Source organism: Takifugu rubripes, chromosome 10, assembly GCF_901000725.2.
Source record: "Takifugu rubripes chromosome 10, fTakRub1.2, whole genome shotgun sequence".
NCBI lineage: Eukaryota > Metazoa > Chordata > Actinopteri > Tetraodontiformes > Tetraodontidae > Takifugu > Takifugu rubripes.
In genome coordinates this window covers 8818673-8830775 of record NC_042294.1, presented here as the reverse complement: position 1 = coordinate 8830775, position 12103 = coordinate 8818673, and the positions used below count along the sequence as shown (strand labels likewise).

General features: G+C 45.0%; 2 protein-coding genes and 1 long non-coding RNA gene across 19 annotated transcripts in view; 1 reads left to right on the top strand and 2 right to left on the bottom strand.

The window, feature by feature from the left end:
* Positions 1-484: 484 nt before the first annotated feature.
* cdv3 (carnitine deficiency-associated gene expressed in ventricle 3) lies at positions 485-3930 on the top strand. 2 transcript variants are annotated; one of them, XM_011608066.2, is made up of 5 exons: positions 485-934; positions 1569-1642; positions 2035-2168; positions 2277-2439; positions 2522-3930. In XM_011608066.2, the coding sequence occupies exons 1-5, from the start codon at positions 752-754 to the stop codon at positions 2646-2648; spliced, it is 681 nt and encodes a 226-aa protein (XP_011606368.1). In that variant the 5' UTR covers positions 485-751; the 3' UTR covers positions 2649-3930. The 2 variants fall into 2 exon arrangements, with proteins under 2 accessions (XP_011606368.1, XP_003968158.1); XM_003968109.3 differs by having other exon boundaries at positions 1566-1642.
* Positions 3135-5894, bottom strand: LOC105417007 (uncharacterized). Of its 2 annotated transcripts, XR_003889849.1 has the most exons (3): positions 5242-5894; positions 4504-4586; positions 3135-4386 (listed from the first exon to the last, which is right to left on the bottom strand). It is a non-coding gene; the product is annotated as an uncharacterized lncRNA (long non-coding RNA). The 2 variants fall into 2 exon arrangements; XR_964858.2 differs by having other exon boundaries at positions 3135-4586.
* Positions 5895-6049: 155 nt separating this feature from the next.
* The window catches only part of scrib (scribble planar cell polarity protein), a 39127-nt gene continuing 33073 nt past the window's right edge, over positions 6050-12103 (bottom strand). For 9 of the 15 annotated variants that reach the window (XM_029842521.1, XM_029842529.1, XM_029842527.1 and 6 more), the window contains 9 exons: positions 11876-12080; positions 11716-11805; positions 11461-11640; positions 11041-11178; positions 10389-10528; positions 10217-10254; positions 9716-9790; positions 8635-8689; positions 6050-7710 (listed from right to left, as the gene is read on the bottom strand). In XM_029842521.1, the coding sequence (XP_029698381.1) occupies positions 7574-7710; positions 8635-8689; positions 9716-9790; positions 10217-10254; positions 10389-10528; positions 11041-11178; positions 11461-11640; positions 11716-11805; positions 11876-12080 (1058 nt within the window). In that variant the 3' untranslated portion in view covers positions 6050-7573. The other 6 variants (XM_029842528.1, XM_029842533.1, XM_029842525.1 and 3 more) reach the window with 6 other exon arrangements.

The following is a 12103-nucleotide window of genomic DNA, read 5'->3' as shown; positions in this document are numbered from 1 at the left end:
GTGTGACAGCAAAACATGTTATCAAAGATTTTTGATTAAATATTGAGGGTGTTTTTTGTAAATTTGCCACAGTTGATTGAACACAGTCAGGACAATTAGTTAAGAGACTAAAACATACACAAAGAAATTTACAAATAGTGCTAATAGTGTTAAACTGATAGGGGGGAACGAGATTGACAAGCACCTAAATCAGGGACTATGGTTTTTTTGTGTGTAATTTTTGTAACATCTTCCCAAAATATAATGCAAATATATAAATATATATATTTATATATATATAATGCAAAAGATAATTACGATGCCTGAAAACCCGGGAAGAAGGAAATAAAGGTTTGCATTATCTTAACTTTTGTAATATGTAACGCTAAGAGAAAAATATATAAATTTAAGATATATGTCAAAATGACTGGTGTATTTAATGTGTTTATTTTCATAATCACAAAATTTAGGGGAAAATGCTCGCTAATGGTCACGTGACACAATACTTCCGGTTCAGACCGGAACTTCCGGTTTATGGTGCAGATTCGTCAAGTAGCCTGTGCATGGCATGGTTGACAGGGTAGCTAAGGCTTCAGCCGGGGACCTTGGGTTGGCATCGCTATCAACCCGTAACAAAAGTAAAAACTGTCCGGTTTAACGCGAACTCGACCGTTTCTGACAGTTGTTGTCGCTGTTCTTCTCCGCGATCGGATTTACACACTTGTCAGCGCCCGATTAAGCTAGCTAAACTTGTTAACGTCGCTTTTTGAAAATGGCGGATGTACCGACAGAGAAGTGTCTGGACGATTTCTTTGCCAAGCGGGATAAAAAGAAGAAGAAGGAAAAAGGAAAGGGCAAGGAGCCCGTCACCGGGCCCACGGTCCTTGTGAAAAAGAACAAGAAAGAGAAGGAAAAAACCACGAAAAGTGATAATCAGGACGCACAGTTAGAAAAGGTGAGGGCAGCGACGTTGTTCGGTAACTTTTCCCCGTCGGTGTTGCTGAGACACCGTTGCCGTCAAACTGACCTCTTGTCATCGCCGATTTCCTTCACCAAAATCGCCCGCTTGTGTTTAAACTACTTAAACTGGAATATTTTCGCATGCAGACAAATCACACCGACTGCTAGCTAAATAGCATATGGTTCATTCTGGCACAGATTGTAACGGTTAGCCCAATTTTGACACGACACGCTTAAATTTAAATATCTGTGGCGTCATAATGGGATTGACACTAAAAGTGTGCGACGAATTTCATGTGTTCCCAAACTGACAGCGACCGATTTCGGCCTCCTAGAAGCTGTCATGTTTCTTTGAATCGTGGCTGACTAGGCCGAGCCGCCATTTGTCACCACTTATTATGAGCCGGTATCACGATGGTAAATCTGGTGGATGCAGTTTCATTCTTCTTGTATTAATTCTTCTTTTATTAACACTGTTAAATCAGAAAAATGACGTTTGGACCAATTTGTTGAGATACGTTTCTGCAGTCTTTTTTTTTTTTTTTTTTTTAAGAAACCAGAAAATGTCCACCTGTGGTGCTCATGATTTTTGGTTTGGTTTATTTTACGCTGTTTATTTGTGCAAGGAGGATGAGGAGTGGAAAGAGTTTGAGCAAAGAGAAGTGGACTACAGCGGACTCCGACTACAGGCTTTGCAGATGAGGTGAGGAAAAAAGAGCTTTATCATTACGTGGCAGGAAAAACTAAAACCCTGCTGCAGATGTTGATGCCTTAATGTGCTGACTGGTCACACGTTTCTAGTGTCATTTCGTATTTTACAATAATTTCAGCAATCTGAAATTTAAATTCCACTGAGGGACATGTTTAAAACAGAGCAAATGTCAGTGATGCTGTTTAATTCTTGGAACTTTTTATATCTTCCATTGTGGTAGTTTTGTTTTTTTGTAGATATGGAACCCACAACATGATTTGTGTTCACCTAAACTCTGCTGATGTCACGAAAACACACGAGAGAAGCTATTATTTTAATTGGAGTTTTATTCTTTATGGATGTTAGATTGATAAGAACCTGGTCATTTGAATTTGTGCTCCCAGTGACGACAAAGAGGAAGAGGAATATGAAAAGGAGGAAGTTGGTGAAGATGGAGAAATTGTTTTGGTCAGCGGAGACAAAGTTTTCAGCCCATGGAGCAAATCTGGGGCAGCGCCCCCTCCTGCTGCCCCTGTGGGTGAGTAAAATCAGCCTGAGCGCCTAACCATCGTTGACACTGACAAATGACAGCGAAAGGTACTTGTCGCATGTTTGGGTAGAGCTGATAGTTTTGGTGTCCTTCCAGAGGAAATTGAAGTGCCAGAGGCGAAAACTTCGGGCGTCTATCGCCCTCCAGGGGCTCGGCTGACCACGACCAAACGAGTCCACAACCAGGCACCTCCAGAGATCTTCAGTGACGCACAATTCCCGTCTCTGTCAGCCACCGCCAAACACGTGGAGACGCGCAAGTGAGTTCAGTGGGGATGCTAACCCGTGGTCAGGATGCTAACGCGTTGCTGGAGTTTAGCCTGATCGTGTCTGTGTTTTCAGGGACAGAGAAATGGAGAAAACCTTTGAGGTGGTAAAACACAGGAACCGTGGCAGAGAAGACACTAGTGGAGGATCTATGCAGCATTTGCAGCTCGACAACCAGTACGCCATCCTGGGGGACAAGTAGAGGCGCTCTTGTCCGTCCCCTGGCCCCTTCAGTACAGTCCGGCCCCTCAAAGAAAGCTGAATCTCAGCTGTGTTGACTGCAGTCCTGATCGAGCCCATGCTGCCACCATTAACAACGTTAACACACACATACACGCCTCATACAGCAACACAGCCTCTGAATTGATCACATGACAAACATTTGGTCGGCGAAACTGAAGGACTGCACCTGAAAGAGGGATGTGTGGCGAAGGAAGAAGCAAAACACCCAAAAGTACAAATCTGCAGAAGTGGGCGGCGGCGGCGGCGGCGGCTTGAACTCTGAGCGGCAGTTTTGTGGCGACTCTTTTCTCTGGACTTCAACTTGCTTTGGTAAAAGCCACCGAGGGTCAAAGACAACGAGATGCTTCTACAGACGTTTGTCTCAATATCTATTTTTTTTTTTTTTTTTTTTTTTTTTTTTGCAAGATCATTTGAACCCAGTCGCACTTGTTCTTTTTTTTAATAAAAAAAAAAAAAAAATCCAAGCTGCGGTTGGAGGCTTTTGAGAGCTGGGCATTCTACCTCGGCAGTAGAGATAGTGAGGACGACGTGGACTTCCTGTTTGGTTTTTGCATTGTGGTGAACGGGCTGAACAGTGACCCTCCTCTCCCCTCACAAGCTGGCCATCGGGCTGTGTAATCCAGAACATCTGTTCTTCATCTCGCACGTCGATGATGCAACGCTCTGGAGGCAAAACGCTTGCTTGCGGTCCTCGTTTAGTTCTTTACAAAGTGGCCTTAATGATAGAAACTGCTGCGTCATCACCTGAACTCGTGCTTGTTTTGTCCCAGGCTGCTGCCTCTGGATCTCAAGACAAATGGGGAAAAAAACCAAAACCACAATAAAAGCATTTTCTGTCTGAGGTTGTATGGCCATCACTTAACCCCTTTCTCATTTAAAGTTTATTTTAATCCAATTTGTTGGCCACCAACTGTAGTTGGTAAAGTTGTCTGGTTCACCAAACATGAGGAATTGCTCACCTGCTTGCCCCAATCCAGATGGTGTCCTAAACAGTAACTCAAGTGTCACCCTGCAACTATTTCATGATGGTGAGTGAATCCACAGTTTTGTGTGAACTGCCCCTTTAAGAAAGTTACACCAACTGGATGAAACTTGTGCATGCAGATTGGATCAGATGTCTTTTATTACAGGTTATGTTTGGGGGGGGTGAGAGCTGTCCCGTGGTTTGGGGGCAGTGATCCTGCCTGGGCTATCTGTGTAATGAGAGGAACCTAACAAATAAAGTGATCCTTGTGAATTGTTCTGTGGGTCTCCTTATCTCCATTGACCCCATGTGTTGGGCGGCCTGCCTGGGGGTTTGATCTGGTGGTCGTTGGTGCTGCTACCCGCTGCGCCATGAAGCCGCCCACCAACCAGGGACACATCAAACCTTTTTCAGACACGCACCAGCACGGTTGTAATTTTAAAAAAAAAAAAAGACATAAATACTCCAGTTAACCAGTTAACGCGTTCCAAGTTGTTTCGCAGAACAGTTTTAAATGTGAAGTTTAGAGCGCGTGAAGGAAAATTCCGGCAGTTCTTCTTGTTGAGAACAAAACAAATATTAGTGACATACAAAGAAAACGCAGCAAAGACCAGCCGCAGTCTCTTTGATCGTGTCTTTGAGGCTGCCTTAATTGGTTATGAGGAAAAATAAAAAGGGTTGGCAGTGGATGTCCCAACTTCAAAATCCTTGCAGAACACAGTCGCCTGAACACCTGTAAACAATATATTTTTACGAAAGAAGTCCACATAGATGACACGAGAAACCGACAATGGGTAAATGATTACCGACTTCATCAAACCGACTGGTCCTGAGGATGGTTTGCACATACCTTCCCTTCTAAAGTGGGACTGAGGAGACCTAAAAGGCAGCTGTGTGCTTGATCCCGGTGACTGAATGAATGCACTCGATGACCTGTATTCAAAAAGGTTGCAGCTTAGTAAGCCAACACTCGGGAAATTGTGTGTTGTCCACCTTTACATGAGGGATTCCCTACTTTCACATACAACTACACCCACTCGTCCCTTAAAATAGCGTATTGCCCTGTATTAAGACACTAAACGATGCGTCCACAGTTGAACGGATAAGGAACGCACTTTGTTCTTTTGTTTTTTTTTTTAGTAAATCCGTTTTGTGTGACTTTTACTATAATGAAACTGGCAGTTCTGACCGCTGCCGCTGACCAATGAGACACCGGTATGTTGCTGCGTCATCACTGTAGCCGCGAGAGTGCCAATGTGTCGACCAATAGAAAGCGCTGGTAGTGTTGCTAAGATACGCCTGTGACGCTACTTTCAGACACGCGGCTGACGCTTGACGTTTTTTTAAAGCTTTACTTGAACAGAATTGTATTGTACGTTTTATTTAGAGCCATGTTAAAATGTTTTCCAGTACAAATAACGTTATACCGTCATACAACGACAACCTCTCGGACTCCATGACAAAAAAAAGCTCCGCGTTATTATTAAGGTTAAACTCACTTGAAATCGATCGAGAGAGCAAATAAAGAGGCTTCTTTGACCACACTCGTAGGGAACTGTAAACACTGTCAAAACGTGGTGATACTGACCTTTGGCTCTGGTGCAGTGGCTGGGCCCCGCACGGTTCGGAATGATCTTTTTACGAGGAGCAATGTGGAGGCAAACGTGGCTGTGTTGGCCCTCGTTACTGAAGCAGTCCTAACCCTAACCGACTCGCAGGAAGCGTAGCCAGTACGTTCCCGTTAAAAATGAAACGCAACCACTGTCTCTTCTGTTCTAGAGCTGGGACAGAATATCGGCACCTGTGTTTAATTCTTACCAACCAACAACGGAGCAATTTGCGTGTCCGGTTCTGGCCGACATTGCAAAACCGCCGCTGTTATAACATCAAAACACGCCCCCCCTAAAATAGTAAAACTTAGACGAAAACCATAAGATATTATTTTTATCGTGCAGCATTAGCGAGAATAGATGGAGACATATATTGGCAAAAGTGGCGAGGTGACGTAAAAGGTCAACCGTAAAATGAGGCCGTATTAAGACACTGTTAAGACACGTATCGCCACCTAGTGTTGAGTACACGAGCCTGTCAGCTATTCGATTTACTCCGTTGCACGTAAACTGGGACATTACCAAATTTTAACGAGACGCCAAAAATTTTGAGTGTACGTACGTACTTACATACATTTATACAGAACATACATACAACCGATATCTTACTGCCGAACTTCGCCACGATTAAGCCCCGCCTCTCGGGTGTCACCGGGGAGGGGGCGGGGCTCCGCGAAGAAGAGGCCGGGTTATGCAAATTAACCGTTACGTCACTACAGGAGCCGATTTATTCGTTTGCTTCCTCGTGTGAGCTAAAGGCTCAGGGACAGACAGACCAGAAAAATATGGGACTTTTAAATGAAAAGTAAAATTTATTATTCCTGAACCACAAAATAGACTTCTTTGGTTGTACAAATTCACTAGTTACAGTCTTGAATGAGCTCTAACCTTTGACCCTTCCCAACAACCTAACTGCGAGTAAAATCCCCTGAAAAGATTTGGAGACACGGTAATAAAACATAAAAACACACAGCAATAATGATGTAGTGAAACCCATCTGGAAAAATTACCTAATGCAAGATTTTCTTTAAAAAAAAAAGGAAATAAACTGCTGCAAAAGTTCAAACAAACTGAATTTCAGTCAGTGAGAATGTCATGAAAGCCCTACATTGAATTAGCCACTGCTACCATGTTCGGATTCTGCAAAGAAAAAAAACAACAGCAAATGCTTTTCAAACACGTTGCACTCCTCTTGGCTCTCCCCTTATTGAATTCACACATGCAGAGTGTGGCGACACGAAGCCCCCACACACCGACGACTCAGCTCCAACATTTCCTTTTCGGTATTTGTACATTATTCACACAATTCACAGAAATTAGTGATTTTCAATGGCGTCAGACTTAAATTAACCAGACAGAAAATACAACAAACAGGAAAAAAAACACCCACTACCTTCACGTCGTGTGGAACGCAGCCAGGAAACCTTCGGATATAAAAACGATTCACATTGATTAAGTAATATAAACACCCTCAGCTGGGTATTTTAAGTACCGCCAAACCTGTGTGTGCTCGATATGGTCGACTGTTCCCAGTGTAATCATTGTCCACAAAGGGAATGTCCTGGAGCCATTAATGCCATTGATATGCACCTCCAATATCAAACTGATGATATAAAATGATATCCAGTTAATTAGGTCAAACTTTTATAAATCTAAACTGGATCAGTTAAAAGTGATAAAAGATATTCTTGAATTTGAGATATATCATTTTTTAAAGGAAATAAATTACTTAAAATTAGCTAACAATGAGTGGCAGTGCAAAAAAATGATATGGCAGAGAAAAAATATGTAATTTGTGACAGTGAAGGTAGCAGGCGTTCCCTCTTCCAATCAATATATACACTGGTCATGACATTTTACATTCTATTCACTGAAATCCTAAAAAATATCATTAGTAGAACTATGACCCCATGTTCTTTTCTTTATGCATGTTTCTTTAACAGCAAATTCATCAGAGACGTAAGAATAAAATCATCCACCAACTTTTTTTTGTTTCTCTTTTTAAAAAATAGATTAGCTTCTGCTAAAACAAATGAAATTAGCATTGCTAGCTAACAGTGCTAGCTCTTCCTCACCCTTCACTGTCCAGCTGGCTGATACACAGACTAAAAAGGCTTGCAAGCCACAAAGAGTGTGTACACCATGACCCTCTGCAGTGGTTACATACGGGAGAGGAAACCTCGCTCTATTGACACTGTAGTGTTTGTGACTGTGGACCACCTGTGGATGCACCCGCAGATGTTGCACAGTGGCTTAAAAATGTGTTTTTTTTCTATCCGTTCTTTGGATTTCTTCTCCCAAGGTGAGGTGTTACGTGGGTACGGCGGTTTCCAGGCTGCGGCGGCCCTGCCTCAGTTTGCGCTTGTTGCTGTACAGTGCCATTTCCTCCAGGGCGGAGGTAGCAGGCGGTGCCGTCTGCATCTCGGCCTCTGGACTCGCAGCGCGCCCTGGGAATAATAATTCCAGTTAGAGGAAGACAACTTGTAACCATTGTGATTGGTTTAGTAAAAAGTAACAGTAGCATTTGGCTGACAAGAAAGAAGGTGGAGCCTCATTCACCAATATCTTCTTTTCATTGATCATACTAGTGAACAAAAAGAAACGTGCAAAAACCTAGAAATGCAGCATTGTAATGGGATGTTTTATTTCATCCACGACTCGCAGGATCGGTCTGCTGATGGACAAATGCGATATGTTGACCGTTTCCCCACAGAAATGTGAGGAATATTAAAAAAATAAAATAAATAAATCAAGGGAATGAGAAACTCTTATTTCTTCGTTTTCTTTTGGTGAATGAGGCCACTGAAACCTGCGAGAGAAGCCCCCAACGAGCTGCTGCAGAGAAGCAGAAACCTGAAGCTGGCCGGGGCCAAGCGCTCACGGCGACGTCGCGTTTGGTTTCATGAGCAAACCAACAGCCTAGACGCTCACAGGAAACCTGGATAAATAGATCACGCTGATGCTGGCATGTCGACGGAATCACACGTTTCACACGTAAACGGATCGAAGTTAGTGCGAGATCACACAGACCATCCATCCTCCCCCTCAGCTAATGTTTCATGTGGTGGGCAACAGCAGGCAAAGCAGTGAGAAACAGTCAGTGGAACCCACAACAGTTTCCTACAGAAGAGGCAGGTTAGCTAACACACACACACACACACACGGAATCCTACCAATTACAGCTGCTTATCCCAGGAAGTCACCTGAATCAAAGGGGATAAAATCCATTGAAGAAGTCACTTTCTCCTGCATTCAACTGGAGATTTTAAGCCACTGGCGGCTCATAGCGAGCATTTAGAGGGGGTGTAATATTCTGTTTTCAGTCTCCCATCACTCATAAATCGTTGGTTGTGTGGCGCTCCGGTACTTACCCTGGCTGCTGGAGCCGTCGTCAATGAACTTCATGTCGTCGATTGTGTCAGGTGTCTGGAAAAAAGGCAGAGATGTTTAATAACTGAGCGGCAGAGTTCTTCCAGTATCCTGAATCGCACTGGAAGCCATCACCAGCGTGGCAGGCTGTGAGAGGACGTGCCAGCAGCCTAAACTGGTTTAGCAGACGCCACCAGAAAGGAACGTTTTTGTCCCAGCCACTAAAGCCAGAGCGAATCTACCTCATTACTGCCCCAGGAGGTGTTAGGAAGGTTAGGTCAGGCCAGCTCCAGGGGTTTGTGTAAGAATGACCACAGGTAAAGAGAAGACGAGCAGCAGTTCATTTAGTCACCCTGATGCCAGCGTCACAGAGCCATTTCACCATCTTCTTGTCAGAATTTACCATATAGTTTTAACTACAGGTTCCTCGGGTCACATGACTTTACCTGTCATCAACTTGTCCCTTAAATATTAAACTTTACAGTTCACAGACAAGACAGTGAACGTAATTCAAGCACTCATAAACTTTAATAATACAAAACACGTTTCCACTGAAGACGGACAGCGATGCAAACTGCCATGAAGTCATTAAAGTCCGCTTAATAAAAGCTCTGATCAGTCCAGCACCATCTCCAGGGTTCCCCTGTGCCCCCACCGGGAGCTTCTAGAATCATAAAACCATAAGGCGACACATTTTTCTCCGCCTGTGACCCACCCAAAATGCAGATGAAGGTGAAGGCGAGAGTGTGTGACATCCCCCCCCCACGGAACAATTCTGGTTAGTGGGTTCACAAACACATTACTCTCTGAGATGTTAGCAGAGAGATCAGAGAGTGGTGACCGTTTATGGAAAGCATGTTATTGACGTGGATAGATGCAGCCTGCATTCACTGGGCATGTGAGAGTTAGTGATGCGGACCAATGAAGAGAAGAGCAGGAAGTTCTGATCCATTATTGAGCCAAATCACATCTCCAGATGCACCGACGCCTCTTATTGACCGAGAAACTAGAGGGGAGAGGCAGCAGGGAAAGACAGGGGGAGGAGAAGGCCTGGGTCCGAGGAGCCGAGCATGCAGCCAATACCTGGATGTCGTATACTGGTTTGGAAGAAGGAATGGCTGCAAACTGTCGGTAGTCAAACTTCTTTGACGACAGGGACTAGAAGTATAGCAAACAGGGTTGAGCAGAAGTCAAGGAGGAGAAAAGAGGGTGGAGATACTACAGGAGAGGGAGAGGGGAAAGAAGGATGAGGGGATAGAAATAAAGAGGTGGGAAGCAGAGAGGCTGATGGTTGATTTAACAGCCGGCTGCGGCTGACAGGCCAGAGTGATGATGGGTAATATGGTGGATTAATGCCAGTGTGCTGTGAAGCAAATCCATTTTCTCCTCATCTTCCAGCATGTAAACCAGCAATCTTACTGGCTGCAGTTCTCAAATAAACCTCCCTGGATTAAGACCGTGTCAGTGTCAGCAGGATGCTTTAAATATTGATCAGAGCAAACACATCCTGAGTCCTGACAACAAAGGACAAGAGGAGAATCAGCCACACAAAATGGCTTTAAGATAGAGAGGAAACGTGCTTACCAGCCTCCCAGGAGAGGTGAGTCCTCGGGGACTGAGCTCTGTCGGAGCGACACAAGACATTTTGTTAAAACCTCACTAATGTTGGGGTGAAAAAGCGTTTCCATTAGGCAGATAGGTAGGAAGGTAGCTGTGGAAACAACCATTTCAGGTTTGCCAGCGCGAATCCTCCTACCTTCCATTGGTGTAGGTGAGGGTGTGGGGGCAGGTGAGGGCGACTCCGTCAGCTGGTCGAGCGTGCCGCGTTTCTTGCCGTCCCGAGACTTTGCGATGACCATCTGAGCTTTCAGAGCGTCCTGCTCCAGAGACTTCATTCTACGAGAGGAGCAACGGCATCACATAACAGAGAACAACAGGGAGGCTAGAGTACGAAGACTAGCAGAGGCACTAAAGTGCTTTCACTACTGGTTTGGGTGCTCCTTGTCCTGGTTTGCTGTGACAACTGGTTTAAATTCCTTCAACAATTACGGTAAATGCATTCCAGGAAAAGGATTACCTACAGCGAGTAGGTTTACCCTCAACTCACAAATGATTTGCGAAGTGTGTTAGTACAAAGAAGAGTATGAGATCAAGGTGCAAGAAAGGACTGCAGAGAGGGGGAGACAGGGCAGAGAAGAGAGAAAGGGAGGAGCAGAAACAGCTGAAAACGGCAAAGACGTGCAGAAGCAAGACAGCAAAGGTGGTGGAAGCACTGTCACAACACTGCTGCAAGTGCTTGTTTGGACCTTTCTGAACTTTTAGCAAAGAAATATTCAATGCCAAAGCACCCTAGCACACCCCCATGATGCATTGCGTCTGGCCCTAGTTGCCGGGGCCGAGAAGCAGACCTGAGCTGGGAGGCTGCGGAGGAGGCAGAGGAGGTGGGGGCCTCGGACGTGCCCTGAGAAGCCCTCACCCGGGCCTGGTAGAGCCTCTTAGCCAGGTCCTGCTCATACTGTCTAACATCGTCCTCTAAGCCACAGGGCCTGAGCCCCATGAGGCCAGGGAGGGAGCGAAAGAGAGGAGCAGGGGCAGTGGTGATTGGTACAGCAGGATGAATGATGAGAGGAGTGAAAATCAGATAGAGACAGAAAGAAGAGGAGAAAACCAAAAACACCAACACATTTAGGACATCCAGGAGCAAGAAGATACCATTTATAGACAGATTAATCACACACCCACGCATACAAGATGTTTTTATGGCATCAAAGTATGATTATTTTTTTATTCCGTCAGTCACTCTTTCAGTAAAGTGATGTCACGTTTACCTTGCCGCCCGCCACATGGCTCTCTTCTCAGCCTCTAGGGCTCGTTTCTCAGCGGGGGACAGGTCTTTGTCGGGGGCCACGGCCAGCTCGGGGCTCTGCATGCGGAGCCTTTCCTGGTGTCTTCGCTCCGCTTTGGCTGTGCGGATGGGAGCCGTTTCCCCGGAATACGCTGGGATCAGACTGGGGTAGAAAACGAAGAGCAGTGAGTTAAGTGAGAGTTACGCACAGGAAAGGTAGCGAATTAAGGTTAATTACCCAGTCATGGAGTTGGGCCTCTGCTCCTGCCTGAAACTGTCCTCCAGTGAATTCCTCTGAGAGTCCCCTTTACTATCAACTGGAGAAGGCCTTTACAAACACACACATATATTAGCAGGAATAACAATAATAAAATAGTAAACTCAATTTAACTTCTTACCCAGAGCTGCTGCTGTATCTTTGTGGCGTTAGATTATAGTGCTGAGATGGGGAGGAAATGGGCTCCACCTTGTACTCGACGCCATCCAGTAAGACTTTCCCAGAGGCCTTCATGTGTGCCACCTGCTTAGCCAGATCCTCCTCATCATCCTCCTCATCGTCTTCATCCAATAGGTACTCCCGCGCCCGCTGCTCAAACTTCCTCTCTGAGGGGAGATCAACGGACAGG